General features: G+C 51.5%; 1 protein-coding gene across 1 annotated transcript in view; it reads right to left on the bottom strand.

Moving 5' to 3' along the window:
- The window catches only part of TIMP2 (TIMP metallopeptidase inhibitor 2), a 49,883-nt gene that overhangs the window by 4,112 nt on the left and 26,167 nt on the right, over window positions 1-19,604 (bottom strand). Inside the window, exons 2-4 of the mRNA XM_061174770.1 lie at window positions 9,958-10,058; window positions 7,741-7,849; window positions 178-302 (exon numbers count right to left, since the gene is read on the bottom strand). Of these exons, the coding sequence (XP_061030753.1) occupies window positions 178-302; window positions 7,741-7,849; window positions 9,958-10,058 (335 nt within the window). The remainder of the gene's footprint in view (window positions 1-177; window positions 303-7,740; window positions 7,850-9,957; window positions 10,059-19,604) is intronic.

Below are 19,604 nucleotides of genomic sequence, written 5' to 3'. Positions count from 1 at the left end.
TGTCCCTGGCCAGACATCCTCACTTGTGGGTAGGCCACACCTCCCCAGAGCCCTGTCCTAAGTTGGGACCCCATGGATTGAGAGGCCCAGGAAAGCCGGGGATCAAATCCCAGCAGTCCACCCACCTGGAGGAGGTGGTGATGAGGCGAAGCCTGGGAGGAGGTAGTGGTGGCTTACCTTGCACTCACAGCCCATCTGGTACCTGTGGTTCAGGCTCTTCTTCTGGGTGGTGCTCAGGGTGTCCCAGGGCACGATGAAGTCACAGAGGGTGATGTGCATCTTGCCATTCCCCTCGGCCTTTCCTGAGTAGACAGGGATCACCAAGCTCAGGACAAGTTATGGGTTCTCATCCTTCTCCTGCATTTGGATGCGGCTTGGGCATGGGGAGGGTCAGTTCTGACAGTACCGTGTGCTGTGGGCTCAGTTGTGTCCCCTCCAAAATTCAGATGTTGAAGCCCTTACCCCTAGCACGTCAGGATGTGACTGAATTAGGAAAGAAGGTCTTTAAAGAATTGATTAAAATGAGGTCATTAGGGTGAATCCTAATCCAATAGGACTGGTGCCCTTATAAGAGGAAGAGATTAGACACAGACAGACACAGAGGGACGACCATGTGGGGACACAGGGAGAAAGTGGCCGTCCACAAGCCACAGAGAGAGGCCTCAGAAGAAACCAACCCTGCCAACACCTTGATCTTGGACTTCCAGACTCCAGAATTGTGAGAAAATAAATTTCTGTTGTTTAACCAGTCTGTGGTTTTTGTTATAGCAACCCGAGCACACTCATACACCGTGGAATATTTATTCTGAGTATAAAAAGAATGCAAGCTCACTGTAGAAAACTTAGAAAAGGTAGGAAATAATTTTTAAAAACTTCTCTCTTTTCATTACCTAGAGCTAAATTTTGATGCATTTCCTTCCAATGTTCTTTTATGCACACGTATTCACACACAAAAGATAATGTTGTACGTAGATTGTATTGTTTCCTGGTTTTTTTCCACCAAATATTTATTCCTAAGCATTTCCTCCATTTGATGTTGAACTTGTAATTCTGGGTTGTTCCGTTATGAACAGTAAAAACAGAATTTTATAAAATCAGAAATCTGCCCTGAATTCCTTTTATTGGGGATGATGAGACGCTGTTGGTACCTTAGGCTCCTGACTCAGCCCCCTTCCTCCTTTTGTGAAGAGTTCTCATTGGTGACAGCTCGGGCATTAGCTGAGCAGGAGAAAAAGACAAGCCAGTGTATTCTGGTGACTGACAGATCCTAACAAGGGCCAGGGAGGTCGTCTAAAATCTTGTCCCTTCTGCTACAATGGCACCTTGTCAAGAGGCACAGATGCCCAGTGATGACACCAGAGCCTGGCAGAGAGCGACACGCGATTCCCTCAGAGGCAGACAGGAGCCCCGGGCTGCACCCTGAGCACCTCGGCTTGACATAGCTGCAGTGCATCCGACTTAATGATCTCAGGCATAGCCCTGGCCACGAACAATCTGCTAATAGAAACATAACTCAGCGAAGCGCTGATGCAGCTTGTCGTCAACTGTGCCCCGTCGGGAGGAAGTGAAACAGAAATCTATTGCCAGGGGAAAGATGAGATGGGCTGCCTGAGGCTGCGAGCGGCACCAGTGACATCCTTTGCCACCTGCCCATCCTTTGCTGGGCAGGTGGCAGGAAGCAGTCCCCAGGTATGAATTCTCATGCTCTTACTTCTTCTTTAAACACTCCTCTTACCTTCAGGAGCTCTATTTTTCCTTGTTATCTGTTTAGAGTTGTATGACATTCCAGGTAAAGAAAAGGATCAAGGAGCAGAATGACTACTGTAGCATTCATTCTGATCCTAATAACTAAAAAAATATACGTCTGGGTGGCCTTAAACTTCAAAAATAGCTATTTTTTTTTTCTAGGCCTGTAGCTATTTTCTATGAGTTCAGAATAGATGAGGAGCAAAATGGACAGATGGCAAGTAACTCCTTCCCACAGCCTGGTTTCTTCTGGCATTTACTACCTTGCCCAGCCTGGTCATTCATCAGAGGCAGGCTGAGTACTCATTCTAGCCCCTCCCTCCAGACTTCTGTAGCAACTTCCACTGCGTCACGTGACTGGCACCAATATCCCACTTCACATTGTTCTTTGCCTTTCTTATGTATCTTGTTCCTTAACCAGCTCATAAACATGAAGGGTAAGGGTTGTATCTTAATCCTTTTTTATGCATAGTTCCTTGCACATAGTAACGGCTCAATAAATGTTTGCTGACAATGCCGTGGGTATCTGTTCTAACAATGTGCTTCATTATCTTTTTCTTGCTGTCTTCCTCTTTAATCTTTTCACCACCAATTCAAACTTCCACAGAGAACGGACAAAGGCAGGGCGTGGAGATGAAATGGAAATTGTATAGTTTCAGTGGTCCCAGTTACTGGGCTCACATGAGCTTTAACTGTCACGTGTAAATGGTGTAGCATCTCAGAATGTTAAAAGGCGACCCCTTTCAGCAGAGGTAATTAAGACTTGGTTGGGCACGTGAGCATCTGTCTGCCTTGGAAAAAAAGCGAAGTCTTTCTTGGCTACAGAAAAACAGGAATTAATTAAAATTTGTAACTGAGGGTTGTATGTTTATTTTTCCTTCCGGAGGAGAGGACTGTAGAAGAAAATTACAGGGCCGATTCCATAACAGTTCCTGAACACAAGCGTCTCACGGAGCCAACTCAACATGTGAATTTGAGTCATCAGCCCAGGAGGAGGTGGGCTGCCCCAGGCTATGTGGTCGCTCGTGGGGCTGCAGCCAGCGCTGGCTGAGTGGTTTACTGTGCCCCGTGATTCTTGGTTAGCCCATTCCGACTCCAGGAAAACAAGATCTAGAGTCTGTTCTTTAGAAATTAAACACCAGATTTGTTCCCGAGCTGTCTCGCTGAGCCAGGGAAGGAAGTCAGATTAGAGAGGTCCCTCTGTAATGGGGTGAGTCAGCCGTCAGTGGAAGTGCCTTTTATTAATCTTATGTTCCACGGCCAGTTAGGGAACTAAAATGTGTCCCATGTCACTTGCTTGCTTCCAATACTAAATGTGAGGTAGTCAAGATGATAGGCACACAGTTACCACGTGAATTCCTCTTCAAGTGTTTTTAATTTTTATTATAAGTGGAGCTACAATTTGGATGGTTTCATGTGTAGCAAGCTTCTGAAATGTGTGTGGCAATTACTTGTGTAACTGTCTTCTCATTCAGCCTGGGGACAATTGAAAGGGCCTGTGGTAGGAGCAGCACAGGTCACATACATGTTACATGTTAAATAGCACATATGAATGGTTGAGCTTCCACATGGGAAAAATATCAATGTTATCACGAGTGACTTGAAATTATGAGGCTTTCTGCATTTGACTCACAATGCTCCCTTTGGACATGAAGTCTTTCCCTCTCCGAAAAGGGTCTGAGCACAGCTGATTTTCCCTCCACATCCCCCAAAAGAAATAAAAGCAACCACCAGCAAAACAATCACCACGCGGCCACCACGTGGACCTCCACTCTTGTCCTGGACCCACCTGCTAAGCAGCCCTGCGGTTTCCTTGCACTCTTGGGGTAAGCGGAACGGGACAGGACCCAAGCCCCACGCTCCGCGGAGACACTGCTGGGGCTCCTGACTGCTGGACATAAGCCATCTCCCCGTCCTGCCCCAGGATCCGGCCAAAGAGCCCCATGGTCTGGACCACCCATCTCGTGGAATAAAGGGCGGTGCCCCGCTCCTCAGAATCTCAGGGCAAGAGGCAGGTCTGACTGACTGAGAAGGGCCCCAGGAGATGAAATAATGTCCAGAGGCTACTGACCTCGAGGGAGGTGACCAACCATGGCTGCTGGGGCTCAGCTCTCCTGAGTGTGTGCAGACTGGCTATTTGGCACCTCTGGAACAAAAGGTCTGCCTTGACCCAGAGGAGGGCAGGTTCTCAGTCCTGGCTGCACACTGGACTCTCCTAGGGAGCTTTACAAATGCTGATGCCGGGGCCCCACCCCTGGAGATTCTGCTTGAATTGGTCTGGGGTGCCGCCTGGGCATCAGGATTTTTGCAAAATCCCTGTGGAATTCCAATGAGCAGTGCATGTGGAGGACTGCTGGGTTAGGCATTGGGGCAGTGAGACTTCTAAACCTGGACCAATGATGGAAGAAGCAGAGTGTAACAAACCCAGGGGTCAGGCGGACCAGGGTGTAAATTCTGGCTGCACCACTGCACCACTCCCCAGCAGTGTGACGCTGTCAGGGGTGTGCTGAGAAACGCCTGACCAGCAGCTCTCCTGGGAGGAAAAGCTCTGGTGTGTAGCATTTGCCCTAATTCTGTGGTGTAAATACTCCCCCTCTGGCCAATTTCAAGCTACCACCATGACATCAACCAAAGTTTAACGATCGGCTTGAAAGTGAAAGTGGGTTCAGGCACACACCACGGGACCTGGTAACATGGCTCCATCCTCTACTCCTCAGTTTTCCTCATCTGTAAAATGGGGATCATAATAGGGGGTAGTGAGGATTAAATGGAACCCACATGGAAAGCATTTGGAGAACGTCAGCTCCAGGAAAAGGGCACTCCTATTTCTATTAACAGGGAGCTGGTGAAGCCTGATGTAGAGGCCTTTAAGACAGAGCCTCAGCATGGGTAAGGATTCAGCTGGGCATGTCTGGAAGCAGGTCCTAGCCCACACTGAGGTCGCTTTTCCACCAGGAGCCGCCCGCGACAGGATGCAGGCTCTCCCTCCTTGAATAAGGGCTTCGGCAGCTCTGCAGTTTGGCCAGACAGCCCTTAGAGGGCAGTGTGGAGACCCAGCAGGACGGCTGAGGCTCTCATTTTAAAGGGTGTTAGAGACAAGGACAAAAAAAGGACACAGAAAATTAGAAGCCTTTGATTTGCTAGGGCAATAAGGTCCCTGAACCAGGTGTGTCTCCGCCAGTGCCATTTCCTGTGCTACTGTGATGTCACAGTCAGGTTGTCAGCTCTCTGCATTGCGATTTTGTCCTCATCTGCTTCTCTCCATTTGATATCATCTTTCCTATTGTGAAACCAGTAGATACTGCAAATGTGAAATGGTGCAGCTGTTTTGTAAAACAGTCTGTCAGTTCCTCAAATGGTGAAACACAGAGTCACCATAGGTCCGGCAGTTCCACTCCTAAGTATCTACCCAAGAGAAATGAAAACACACGTCCAGGCAAAAACTTGCACACACATGTTCAGAGCAGCATTGCTCATAATAGACAAAAGGCAGAAACAACCCCAATGAAATGCTGAATGGATAGGCGAAATGCTGAATGGATAGGCAAAATGCAGTACATCCATCCAGTGGAATATTATTCGGCCATAAAAAGGAGTGAAGTTCTGATACATGTTACAACATGAACAAAACATTAAAAACATTAAAAACTTTAAAAAACATTATGCTGAAAGAAGCTAGACACAAAGGACCATATGTTACATGATTCCATTCATAAGAAAGTCCAGAGTAAAGAAATCTACAGAGACAGAAAGATTTAGTGGTTGCTACGAGCTGGGGTCAGGGGAGAATGGGGGTTAGGAAGGTAATAGCTAAAAGGTATAGGGTTTCTTTTTGACTGTGCTGATGGTTGCACACCTCTGTAAATACACCCAGACCCTTGAATTATACACTTTAAATGGGTGAATTGTATGCTATGTGAATAATATCTCAAGAAAGATGTTAAAAAATAATAGGTGCTCAAAATAAAACATTTAGGAAGTTCAGAAGGGCCTATAAAGGAAGGAAAAAAATCTCCCATTATCCCCAAGGAGAGGGAAAAAAGTCTTGAGGTATTGACAAAGAAACTCACGGAAGCAGGTGCTGGATGTGAGTATTTTGTAGAAGGGAGGGAGGTACTTGTCCAAGGAGAGATTCCAGAAGCCTCCTTGGCCCCGCTGCACCTCCCTCCCTGCAGCACCGCCCTTGTACGGCCAAGGTCAGCACCTTCTCCCGACGCTACATCTTCTGGGTCCTGGCATCTGCTAGGGTCTCTGCCTCTTTGTACCTTTTAAGCATTCACTCACTATTCACATTTCCCCACATGTGAAACTTATCTTACTTTCTTTTTCTCCTGTCCCCCCCCGGGTGGGAACATGGGCTTCCTGACAGCAGGGTCCCAGGATCTCTCCTCCTGAACCTCCTGCCATGCCGAGCACAGAGCTAGGCACCTAGTGGGCACCTGCTAAACATGTGTTGAAATATGTGAAATAACCTGGATGGAAGAAAATCCCCCAAATCATGGAGATTTGGATTTGGAATTAATTTTATGATTAAATTGGGATTTGGGGAACAAAATAGGATGTCGGTCTCGGGGAGGTGTCCTGTCTCTTCTTTTTTCTTAAGTTTGTGATCTGACTCCTACTTTCCCTAGAAGCGGACAGTGAGTTTCCTTAGCTGACCCAGACAGCACCGGCCAGAATAGGGGCCACCAGCTGCAGATGGCTGTTCACATTTACATTTAAATCAATTGCAATGAAGTAAAATGAAAGCCGCAGCCCCTCAGTTGCACCAGCCACAGCTCAAGTGCTCAGCAACCACGTGTGGTTCATGGCGGCCATACCGGACAGCACGGGCATACAGCATTTACGGCATCACTGGAGGTTCTGTTAGACCGGGGGGGGGGTCTCAACTCGGGGTGATTCTGCCCCCGCCCCGGGAACATTTGGTGATGTCGGAGACCCCACGACGGGGGCGGGGGAGGATGTTACAGCAATTAGTGGGTAGAAGCCAGGGATGTAGCTAAATATCCTACATGCACAGGAAAAGCCCCCCAACAAAGAATGATCTGGTCTCAAATGTCAATAGTGCTGATTGTGAGGACACCTGCTCTGGACTCTGGGGGTGAAGCCTAGGTGGATGGGCAGAGGAGGCAGTAGAAAGAAGTAAAGGGAAATCATTTTATGTAAGAATGAAAGAATATAATTTTTAAAAGAGATGCAATGATAAACAAAATGTGGTCTATCCATACAACGGAGTATTATTCAGCCTTAAAAAAGGAGGAAATTCTGACATTTGCTGCAACATGGCTGACCCTTGAGAACATGATGCTCAGTGAAATCAGCCCATCACAAAAGGGCAAACGCGGTAGGATTCCACTTTTATGAGGTCCCTAGAGGAGTCAGATTCACCGAGACAGAAAGCAGAATGGAGATTGCCAGGGCTGGGGCGAGGGGGAGTTTAACAGGCATGGAGCTTCAGTTTGGGAAGATGAACGTTCTGGAGACGGACGGCGATGGTTGTACAACAATGTGAACATGCTTCATGCCCCTGAACTGTACACCTAAAAATGGCTAAAATGGTAAATTTTATGTTATATATATTTTATCACAATAAAAAAAGAGGGATACGATGAACAAAGCAGCTGGTGAGTAGACAGCATAATAATATCAAGAGATTTAAAATGAGGTTTCAACTCTCCTTCCCCGCCTCCTGTCCAGGCTTGAGCACTTCCAGCATCTCACCTCTTTGCGTCCACCTGACCTCAAATTTCCTATGAATACAGGTTTACTTTGTTCCTTCCCATCAAGTCACATTGGTTCCACTATTCTAACAAGGGGAATGCCGAGGACAGGACAAAATTCACTAATTCTCTGATGGGAATTAGGCAGGGAATCCCCGAGACTTCTGAATAGCACTGTGCGTAACGTCAGGGCTCTATTCCACTTCGAGCCACCCCGCCTCCCCGCCCCTGGACGGTCTCTAAGAATGTTCCATGCCCATATCCACATACACACCTGCAATGAGATACTCCTTCTTTCCTCCAATGTCCAGCGAGACCCCGCACACTGCGGAGGAGGGGGCCGTGTAGATAAACTCTATGTCCTTGTCAGGTCCCTTGAACATCTGGAAAGAGGAGGATGAGGAATGTAAACGAATTGGGTGGCACAGCCACGTTCCCATCCCGAACACGGCGGGGCGCCCCAACCTGCACCCGTGGTACTGCCAACATGGAAAAGGGGATGGAGATGTACCAGTGAGACAGATTAGAAGACGACCATTCCTAATGCACAGGATTCCCTGGAGTCACTCTGATTTACTGCTTAGTGTGGCAGTTGTCACCAGGCTGGGCATGAGACTGTCATCCAGAGGGACCCGCCTCAGATAATACACCTCCTCTCCCTACCACCTGTGAGGCCATCTCAGAACCCCTGGGGAGGGGCTTATGTATCTCCAGGTGATTCTAACCCATCACGGAGGATCACCACTTTTGTGTATTTCCAGGAATTTTAAGCACTGGCTACTTGACGGGGACCAGAGCGGAGAGGCACCTCTCAATTAGGATGTAACTCCCTGGGCAAGTGGAGTTTGACTTTTCAACTTGTGATTTTCTTACAGCCTCTTGGGAACAGACCTGCTGCCCAGGTGAAGGGGTGCGTTGTTCCAGTGCCCGGGCAGGAAGTGAGAAAGCCACAGCCAGGGAGCTCCTGCGGCCCCATCGGGGACAGTGGCAGGCGGGGGCCTGAGTGTGGACTGAGAACTGCCCTCCACCCCAGTTTTGGGGGTGCAGGCTGCTGGAAGCCGGGTGAGCGGGGGTGGGGGTAATGGAAAGGGGAGCACACGCATGCGCCAGGACCACACAACAGAGGAGGCTAAACACAGCTGTAGATCACAGACACGCGGGCTCCACGATTCCACACGAACCGCATCAGAACTCTTGCTGTGGCTAAACCGAGATTAATAGCGTTGTTTGGTTTTGGGGGGAAGAGTTTCAACGAGCAAACTCAAATGGAACCTGGTCATTCCAATGTCACGATGAACCGGCTTTGCAAGAGCTACACCCCAACCCATGCCAAGAAAGGTTATAAATGACGTCTGTCACCAAAGGGCTGAAAGTGCTTCCTTGCTGTCAACACCTGCCTTTTCACGACCCCTCAATGAGTGGTGAGAGCAGAGATAACCGTCCTTCCTGCTTCATAAATAGAGATGTAGGCACTGAGACACTGGGTCGCCTCTTTAAATGACATAGACACAATGATTAAGCATTTCTTTGACCTTCTGGTAACATTTATGTTCTATTTTTTATTTTTGTAACAAAATTAAATATGGATGGCCACAACTACTAACCAGGTCGAAAAGCTGTCCCTCCAGCTGGAGCCTAGAATCTTCTTCCCTCTTATAGACCAAGTTAGTTATTGTCAACAACAATAACCTTCCATCAGCACTGGTCCTGTCTTCCCAACCTCCCCCCCAAGTCCTCCCCTCTCTCCCTCCCTCCCAAATACGGGCTCCTTGCCATATGACCTTGAACACAACCACCATTCTGAAAACCTAACAAATGCCACCGCCCCCTCGGTCTGCAGCCCCCAATGCCTCCCGTCCCTCCCCTCCCCCGGCGAAGCATCTTCTCCGTCACTGGCCAGGCTGCCATGTCCTTTCTTCCTCAACTCCCCTCTCTCAGGAAGCTGTCCCAGCACACCTGTCCACAGGAGTCCTCCTCTCTCCAAATCCCCCCTCCTCTTAGAACATAAAGCTAACCAAGCAAGACTAGAGTCCACCCGCAGTTTGGGGGAATTAGGTCATCTGCTCTCACGTTGGTCGTGGGCTCCCAGAGGCAACAGCCAAGTTCCCGCTGCCTCTGAACCCGCCATGGAGAGGTGAAGAGGCACTCACAGACCGTTCCACAGATGCTGTGAACTTGGTAACTTAAGGCTGAGGCTCTGCCACTGATTTATATTCATCAAAATGAAGACAACACATTTCTGAAATAACCTAGCTGATGGGAACATACCATGCCCACAAGACTTCTCAGCATTTACAGATTAAGGAAAATCAGATCCCCTTGTGGCTTGATGCCCTTGCTCCTAGCTGTCTGCCTCACAGGTGGCTGGACCGAGTTCTAGGGACCCAGTGGTGCACTGAGATGGTGGGACAGCCCCGCCTGGTCCCCGGCCCTGCTCCCAAATCTCCCGCAGCTCTACGCGATGGAGCAACCCAGGGACAGTCACCATTACCTTTATTTGCTTGATCTCATACTGAATCCGCTTGATGGGGTTGCCGTAGATGTCATTCCCAGAGTCCACCTCCTTCTCACTGACGGCTTTGGCCCTGATCACTGCAAAACAAAGACAGAGAGGTGAGCAGAGTCCCCGAAAGACTGTCCTGGCTCTAAGGAGGGGGCAAGGGGCAGCAGGGAGGTGGGAGGTGAGGGGCAAGATGATCCCAGCCCTGGGTACAGCATCGGACTCCATCCCGAGGGGGAAGACCAGGAGTGAAGCTAGAGCCCTCGGTCGACAGGGCCCCAGAGCAGAAGCTCTCGTCCCTCACGACAGGGGGCTGTTGGGGCCGTCACTGATTTGAACAACAGCTTGCTGTTGATGTCATGCTTGAGTGCTCTGGGGCTTTTCTTCCTTCTCCCCCATGTGTATGTGTCTGTGGCTGGGGAAGCAGAAAAGCACACTGACTGGTCTGCAATCCTCATCACGCAGTTAAGGATGGTAGAGTCCCCACCCCCCCATAGCCTACTGGCAATCAGGCTCTCTTGGGCTGAAGGCAGAGGGGGAGTTACCTACCTACGAGGGGCCCCATCATATTTAGGTTGGGGGTCTTCCATCTAAAAGGTCTATCTTGTCAGCCTCCTAATCTGTCCTCAACGTGTCCCTGAGAGATGTCGCAGGGATGATTCTCTGTAATAACACATATTCTATCAGAGGCACGGCAGAGGAAGGTTGAACATTTTAACCGTTGAATGGGGGGAGGAGACATTCAGGAGCATCTCTAGCAGACATGAGGGACAGATGCCGAGGACAAAGGCCGAACAGAAAGAAGGATGATCCTGGAACGTGACACGAGATGAAGGAGAGGGGAAGAGGTCAGGCTGGGAAGGTTCCAGAATGTTCCCTGGGGCCTGAGGCTGCTCGAGGGCCATGCACCCCAGGGTTTCCTACTAGCAATTAAGCCAGGACTCTGCTCCAACCCATAACCTGACGGGGCGCGGGGTCAGCAGTTCACCCTGTCACGTGGGCAGAGCCCTCCCTTTTTTCATTTCGAGGCTTATCCGCTGGTGGCACGGCCTGTTTTAATGGCTTTTAAAGCTTTGCCCTCCAAGATTCGGCTGTTCAGGGTCACGCTGGATGAGGGTCACGTGAGTGTGGCTGTGAGCAAAATAAAGAAACAAGGAGCAGACAGGCTCAGAGGAGCCTCCCACCTCCACTCCCCAGTGGGCGGCTGGAATCTCAGAGCCCCCAGGCAGGGCTGTCTTCTCCCATAGAGCAGGGAGGCCCAGGCACGCGGATCCCCATCTGTGCCCCATCTCCCTGGACCCCTGAAATGCTCTCTGGATCCCAGCCTGGCACCAGAGCCCCACGCCACAGCCCCAGCACCCCACCCAGGCCCAAACCCATCCTTATTTTTTCTTCTGTCGGCGCTGAGTCATGACTGGCCGAGGCCACAGGTTCCTGTTTTCCAGGCTGAGCCAGGCCCCAACCTACAAAGCCACATCTAGGAAATGCCACCCTAGAACAGAGGGCCTTGCCCTTGGTAGCTGGTCAACCTGATCCCAGTGTCTCCTCCCAACCCCCACCCATCCTCCCTCCCCAGCACGTGTTATCTTTTCTCAGTCACATCCCGTTCAGTTCAAACATCTTTTTCGGCCGCCCACTGCCCTCATCTAAAACAGAAGACCCTTTGCAACCTGGTGCCAGCCAGGGACTATTTCGGCTGCCGTGGTGGCCTCCCACTCTTACTGTTCCACCAGTCCATAATACTCCCTGAATCTGAACCTGCCCAGGGGTGTCCATACCTCTAGACAGGCAAGTTTCTTCTGCCTTGAATGCCATCTCCCTCTCTCTCTGCCTGGAGAACTTCCATTCAAGACCCAGCTGAAATAGCCCTTCCCCATCTTCCCTCTGGGAAATCCTGTCCTCCTGTAGCACTTGGTATATTCCACATCTCTCATCCACTCTGCTGTAAACATCTGTACCCGTCTGCTCAGGGCCCTGGGAGCTTCTAACAGACAGAAGCTACGTTCTAACCACAGAACAGTTAGGGCTCACTATTTGCTGAGCTGACCCTGAGATACCTGGATGGCAGCACAGGTTAGGTTTGTCTTGGTCCCTCTTACGACCTGCCTCATCTATACCTTATTGCAATGCTGCACAAAAAAGTGTTTGTGCGAATCAGTAAACATCAGATTAGTCCTGTCATAAGTGTGCTATTCCGCAGCATCATCCTCAGCTCATGATATCAAATGAACCAGGAACATCCAAAGGAGATAACAGTTCTAAAAGGAGCAATGCTGCCAGATTTTACTATGGTACACCTAATTCTGCATGCTTTCTGGAACTTTTTGGCACTGCTTTTCAGAGGTCCAGCACCCTGCACAATGCTTACTGCATTATAGGTGTTCAATAAACACACTGCTGGCCATTAGAAAATAAGCAAAAAGTCAAAACTACAATGAGGTACCACTGCACATCAGTCAGAACGGCCATCATTAAAAAGTCTACAAATAACAAATGCTGGAGAGGGTGTGGAGAAAAGGGAACCCCCTTACACTGTTGGTGGGAATGTAAATTGGTGCAGCCACTATGGAAAACAGTATGGAGGTTCCTCAAAAAACTAAAAATAGAGTTGCCATATGATTGAGCAATCCCACTCCTGGGCATATATCCGGAGAAAACCATAATTCAAAAAGATACAAGCACCCCTGGGCTTCCCTGGTGGCACAGTGGTTAAGAATCCGCCTGTCAATGCAGGGGACACGGGTTCGAGCCCTGGTCCGGGAAGATCCCACATGCCATGGAGCAACTAAACCCATGTGCCGCAACTACTGAGCCTGTGCGCTAGAGCCCGTGAGCCACAACTACTGAGCCTGAGTGCCACAACTACTGAAGCCTGCGTGCCTAGAGCCCGTGCTCTGCAACAAGAGAAGCCACCCAATGAGAAGCCCATGCACCACAACGAAGAGAAGCCCCCACTAGCTGAAACTAGAGAAAAGCCCACGTGCAGCAACAAAGACCCAATGCAGCCAAAAAAAAAAAAAAACGATAAAAGCACCCTTATCTTCATGGTAGCACTATTCACAATAGCCAAGACATGGAAACAATCTCAATGTCCATCGACAGATGAATGGATAAAGAAGATGTGGTACATATATACAATGGAGTACTACTCAGCCATAAAAAAGAATGAAGTAATGCCATTGGCAGCAACATGGATAGACCTAGAGATGATCATACTAAGCGAAGTAAGTCAGAAAGAGAAAGACAAATACCATATGATATCACTTATATGTGGAATCTAAAATACGACACAAATGAACTTATCTATGAAACAGAAACAGACTCACAGACATTGAGAACAGACTTGTGGTTGCCAAGGGGGAGGTGGGGAGGGATTGGGAGGTTGGGATTAGCAGATGCAAACTATTACATACAGGATGGATAAACAACAAGGTCCTACTGTAGAGCACAGGGAAGTATATTCCACATCCTGTGATAAATCATAATGGAAAAGAATATGAAAAAGAATATATATATATATATATGTATAACTGAATCACTTTGCTGTACAGCAGAAATTAACAACATTGTAAATCAACTATACTTCAATAAAATAAAAAAATTAAAAAAAAAGAAAATAAGCAAAAACTACTCCCAAACAGCCAAGAGACTCCATTCCATTCCACACATCAAGGTCCATGCATTTTCCTCTTATAAAAGCTCCTAAGGCTCCCAGGCAGTCTGAGTTCTTAATTGAAAGGGGGCAGCAGAGGGGCTCCATCCTGCTGTAGCCCCTCCCTGCTGTGTAGCCTCAGGGAAGTTCCCTGACCTCCCTGGGACTCAGCTGCTCACATCGGAAACGGAGACACCGCCGCCAGTATCTGCACACCATCAAGGTGTGGGAAGACTACAAGATGGGGGGCACGTGACGCGGTGCCTGACACACGATGCACGTGTAGCTCAGGACAGAACAAAAACAGCACCTCGGAGAAGAATGGTGCGAATTCTTGCATTCGGGGGGTGAGGGGTAAGGAGAGCTGCACCACGTTCAGGCCTGGGGAGCCCACTCTGGGCGGTGAGGATCCTGGGTCTGGGTCTGATGCAGCTTCCTGATGCACCTGCTTTGGGGTTACAGACCACACACTTGCCTTTTAAAATTTGTCAGAAAAGAAGAGATTGGTTGAATCCAGGGTCCAGAGTTAAGACTAGAATGTTCACTGGCCCCTGGGCTGCCTGCAGGGAGGTGGTGGGTGGGGTGGGGAGGATCTCCAACTGGGCTCGTCCACGCAGCACAGGAATTCAGATTCTTCAGGGTCTTTGAATTCTGGGTGGGAATCTCAACGTTTTACAAAATGAAAGAGAATGGGGGGACTTCCCTGGTGGCGCAGTGGTTAAGAATCCACCTGCCAATGCAGGAGACACAGGTTTGATCCCTTGTCTGGGAAGATCCCACATGCTGTGGAGCAACTAAGCCCATGCGCCACAACTACCGAGCCCATGTGCCACAACTGCTGAAGCCCGCGCGCCTAGAGCCCGTGCTCCGCAACAAGAGAAGCCACTGCAGTGGGAAGCCCGTGCACTGCATCGAAGAGCAGGCCCTGCTCACCACAAATAGAGGAAGCCCGCGCGCAGCAACGAAGACCCAATGCAGCTAAAAATAAATGAATAAACAAATAAAAATTAAAAAAAAAAAAAAGAGAAATGGAAGGAAAGAAAGTGAAGCAAGAGAGAAAAGAAAGCCCAGTTCTATGGAAACCTTCCCCGAAGTGTCAACACCCTCCGACCATGAAAGAGAGATGCTGGGCACACACCTGTCCACGTAGGTGCGAGGGAGCCACAGCGCTGAGCTGCTCAGGGCAGCAGGTACCATCTGGGCTCAGCACCACTCTGCATGGGGTGGGGTGGGGGGACACAGGCAAAGCATTGGCAGCTGAATTGATCACAGCCAAAGGCTCCCACAGGCAAGTTACAGATAGGAGACCTGAGGGGCCCCACAAGGGAGGGAGGGCAGGCGGGGCAGCAGCACAGTGGACCCCAGTCAACTCGGCTGCGGACATCCCGACCCTCAGCTTTCTGCCCCCGGCATGAGCCAGAGTGGGGACTGTTTTCCATGCCAAGCTCAGAGTTCCGAGTTGGACTGCCTTTTAAGTATAAATCCGAAAAGCATGGGCCCCCTCCTGTTGCCCGAAGGGCAAAAGGGGTAAGGTGTGGGAAGGTCTTCAGTAACAGTCCCTGCCTTCGAGGAGATCCAACCCGGGCAGGAAGATAGATGATGGATAGGAAAACCAAGAAGCACACTCTTTCCAACTGCCAGTGGCGGACAGAGAAGGAGGCAAGAAGAGCTTTCCAGAAATATGTTTCCTGCACCTAGCGCAATGGACATAACCGTGAGCTCCAGACTGGAGGCCACTCCAAGTGAGGGATGGGCCTCTCTGAGTCCCAGGCCATTTAAAGGACAGGGCTGGGGAGAAGCAAAGAGACCCAAAGAATCTGGGAAGAAGTTAAAATGGAGGCATGGACTCATGTTTACCAAACACCTACTGCATGCTGGGCCTGGTGTTTGGCGCTGGCGTGGGGGATCAGCCTAGGTCCTGTCCCCCCCTCCCGTGAGTGAGCAGCTCTGCTCCCCCATCCTGCCCCTGGGGAACGAGAGGCAGCAGTAGGAGGGAGAGTCTTCATGAAGATTCCTGTTCTAACCGCTTTGGATGCAAAAATGATGGCCTCTCCCTGGGCTGCTCAGATTTTTTCTTCTTTCTCTTCTGCCATTAACACAACATCTGGGTTTGAGATCAAGGGTGATACACTGGCTGATGAATTCACTGCCAGATGTTGGCTACTGGAATGCACAGTCGTGGACTTAATTCAAAGCACAAGCAACCGCAGAGCCCCCGCCCCCACCCCTCGGGCTGTGGACACCACATGACGTCACTTCCCCCCGCTAGGAGCCTGCAAAAACAATCCCTAGTCCGCCCAGCCAGATCTGGGATGGAAAAGAACGGGGTGGGTGGAAAGTCAAGGTTGCGGACGACGATCCAAAGAACACAGGCTATGTTCAGACTCCGAGAGATGACGACAGCCCAGGCAAAACCAACGGAGGCCAGACTGTGCCACTGCCCTGGGGGGAGGGGACGGGGAGGAGGCTGGCAGGAAACCTTGGGTGTCCCCAGCACACCCTGTGGCCAGGGCTGGTCCAGAGGAGCAGCACACTCGACCAGCCCAGGCCGATTCAAGTCTCGCCCACACCCCGCCAACATCTCAGTCCTCATGTGTCTGCAGACCTTATCGGGGAAGCAATGGAGATTAAGAACAAGCCAAGGACATAGTCTACGGGGAGCCGGGCCCTGAAAGAGAACTGCCTGTCAGAAGTTCATTTATTTCACACTGAAATAAACTGAATTATCTTGACTGTCTTACCACAGGCCCAACTTCTCTCCAGAGGAATGCCATATGCTACACGTACGAATGTATCCTGTAGGACCTTTCCCAATGGGGCTACGCTGCTCGGCATGGGCTCCCGACCCCAGAGCACGGTAAAACTGGGGATGTCAGGACTCTGACTTTTAGACATTCACGGCCTTGCACCAACACACTCAACACCCCAGAATCCCCAGATCCCAGAGCCTGCCCAGGCAGAGCTTCTGGCTCAGGGAAAAATCACGGGTCTGCCTGCAACAGGTGCGGGAATCTCCAGGATTCGGAAAAACATCCGTCTAAATACAAGGTCAAAACCCTGAACCATCTGAGCCTTACGTGTATGCGCTGACTCAGGGTGGCGAGGGAGGCTCAGCATCAGCAGAGGCCACCGTCACCTCCCCGCCCGCCTACTGCAGCCTCCAGCTCCGATCTGGAAGGGGCGCCCAGTGAGACAGGCATTAACACGGACCTCACCGCCCTGCTCACGGCCTCATGGAAAATGCCCAGTGGTCCCTCCGGTGAGGGGCACACGGTCTCAAAGCCACCCACTGTGCGGGAGAGGTCAGGGGCTGTCGACTGGCCGGCGCATTTGCCAAAGACCCTACTGGCCCCAATCAAGAGTGGGTGGGGGCCCCTCTGCTGCTGTGCCTGGAATGCGAGCCCTGGTTTGAGAGTAGAGGATCACTTGGTCCATTTCCTTGTCTCTGGGAAAAACTACACGCCAACCATTTCAGAGGAATTCAGAAAGCAACGATTTTGTCCCAGACGAGATCCAGCCCCCACTTACTCCAGGCCAGGCTTCGGACCCCCAGCTCTCCAGGTGTGCTCTGCACTGCTGGGGTACTTGGGGAGGGCTGGAGGGTTCCACACTCTTGTCTACACTCTCCAGAGAAGGGGCGCCGTGAGGGTAGACATCTACACCCTCAAATCACAGAGCTACCAAAGTCCTCGCTTAATGCCTGCAGCTACATCCCGAGGCTGCCTCTTGGGAAGAGGGTCTCTTGTCCCTTTAGGGTGGACACAGTGACACTGTATGGCTGGTTGACCTGGCGGAGGCCCCTTAACCTTTGAATTTTGATGAACTTGCCCCAAGTCCCAGTGGAGGGTGGACTGGACTGAGATGCCTCCATCCCAGCCACCACTAACCCTGAAGGGTAGAGTCAGAAAATGAGGGGTGCCCCGCTTCCTGCATCTACACCCCAGACACACAGTCTGCTGCTCTGCCCCATGAAAGCTGTAATGAAGTGATCATATTTTTCAGAGCCCTGCTCTGGATTACTGAGGGATCCCTAACTGCTTACAAGTAACTAAACCATCTCAGTGGGCTGTGGGGAGCATGGTAAAGACACTGTGAGCCTTTGCAATGGGCTGCATCTGCTTCTTTGGGGTGGGGGGCAGACCGCACCAGCTACAGGGGCAGGGGGCGGGTGGATGATGATTTAGAAAGAGGGTCGTGTTCACATGGACTGCAGACCGCTTGGACTCCCCAGGTTTCGGGGCCACGCCCCTCCCTACAGAACAGGCACGTGGAAACGGGATGTGGCCGAGCAGCCTGGGAGATGTCACAAGGAATGCATGGCGTCAGCGCTGGCCTGGTGCCCAGAAGGCCGTGGGAGCATCCAGCCCCACCTGCCCCTCTGGCCTCAGTGTGCACCCAGTCCTCACCTTTCCAGGTGCCCCATGGCGGACATGGCCCTGGGGGCTCTCCCCAAGCACTCAGCTCTGCCTTCCCTGGCCTCAATGCCAGGCCCTGTTCAGCCAGGGGTGGAGCAGACCTCCTCCAAATTCCCTGCTTTCAGGGAAATGAAGTAATTAAAAACAGCCCTGTGATGCTGCAGGGAACCGAGGGCTTCTTCTATCCCTGTAGCAGCTGTGAGAGACCAGACCCACCCCCAGGTCCCCCAAACCTCCCCAACCCCAGGAGCCAACAGATGTCCATGGCAGGGCTGTGGTGTCCAGTGTGAGGGCAAGACTTGGCCAGCGTGACTCAGGCCAGGGTCAAAAACGCCTGGAATGACAACTGCTCAGAGCAGATGTGTTTTTTCAGGAGTTGAGGGTGGGGCAGGGAGAGTGACGGGTGCAGGACAGACAACAGGAAATAGCAGTACAGCCCCAGCCCTGGTCCACGCTGCCCATGAGCCCGGTACCTGGGGATCTGCCAGGCCTGCCCAGTGCTGTTCAAGATTCTAGCACATACACGTGAGCCGTTGTCCACTGGATGCCCCGTCTCCATGGAGACCAGCTCTCCCATCTCCATTTCCTGTCCCTTTGCTTTGGCTCCCCTTGGGAGCAGGAGGGAAACATCTCTAAAAGCGCCTTGGTGATGCAGAGAGAAGCTGCAGCACTCACTGCCCAGCTTCCAAGCTGGCCTCCCGACCCCCCAGGACCCAGATAGGACCCCTGACTCAAGCTCTGCCACCTTTCCTCCCTTTTCCCTGCGGGCCCAGCAGGATCTCATGCCAGAGGCCTTGGTCACGGTCTCCGAAGCCTTGGGCTCGGGCCCTTCCCATTCACGTGCTGCTGAATCATTTGAAAAAAATGCATCCCGCTCCTGGGAGGATTTGCTGAGAACAGTGCGGCTTTGTGGAGGGAACTGCTGCTCTGCACTTTCTCCGCCAAGACCCCGAGAAGAAGCCAAGCTCAGTCCTGCAAGCCCAAGCCTGGAGCCCGGAGCGGGGGCAGGAGCAGGACCAGGGGGGGCGGGGGGCGGTGGGGGGCAGGGAGAGATGCTGAGAGGATCCCTCCCCACCCACAGGCTGAGGAAGGGGCTGGACGGACAGCTAGGAAGTGAGGGGCAGCAGACAAGGGTCCTGTCCTCACGTTGCTGCTGGTGGGCCGTGACCTCGGGCAGGTCTCCCCTTCCAGGCTGCCTCATTTTGGGGACTGAACACTCGAGTGCTGGGCCTGTGGCTCAGGCCCCCGTCCGCATGGACAGAGCAGCAGCAGTGGCCCTGGCGTGGGACGTTGAGGCATGTGGTCTGTGGGCCGACTCCAATCCACGGCATTTCCCAGGAGCCAGGAGCAGCGATGGAAAGGCTGGAATCCCAGAGCCACCCTCCCAGCTGCCAGTGTGGAGGGAAGCTGGGTGCGCAGGCTGGGTGGTTCATGCCCCCTCTCCTCGGCTAGTCCTCGTTAGCTTAGCAAGTAAGAGCCCAGGTGGCAGCCCAGCTGCCCCTTGGAGCGGGTGGTGTGGGGTGTGCAGTCCACCTAGCCTCCCGTCTCCAGCCAGGACGAGGGTGGGCTGC

This window comes from Eubalaena glacialis, chromosome 19 (genome assembly GCF_028564815.1).
Source record: "Eubalaena glacialis isolate mEubGla1 chromosome 19, mEubGla1.1.hap2.+ XY, whole genome shotgun sequence".
Classification (NCBI taxonomy): Eukaryota; Metazoa; Chordata; class Mammalia; order Artiodactyla; family Balaenidae; genus Eubalaena; species Eubalaena glacialis.
The sequence above is the reverse complement of the archived record's forward strand: the minus strand, read 5'-3'. Positions and strand labels throughout refer to the sequence as shown.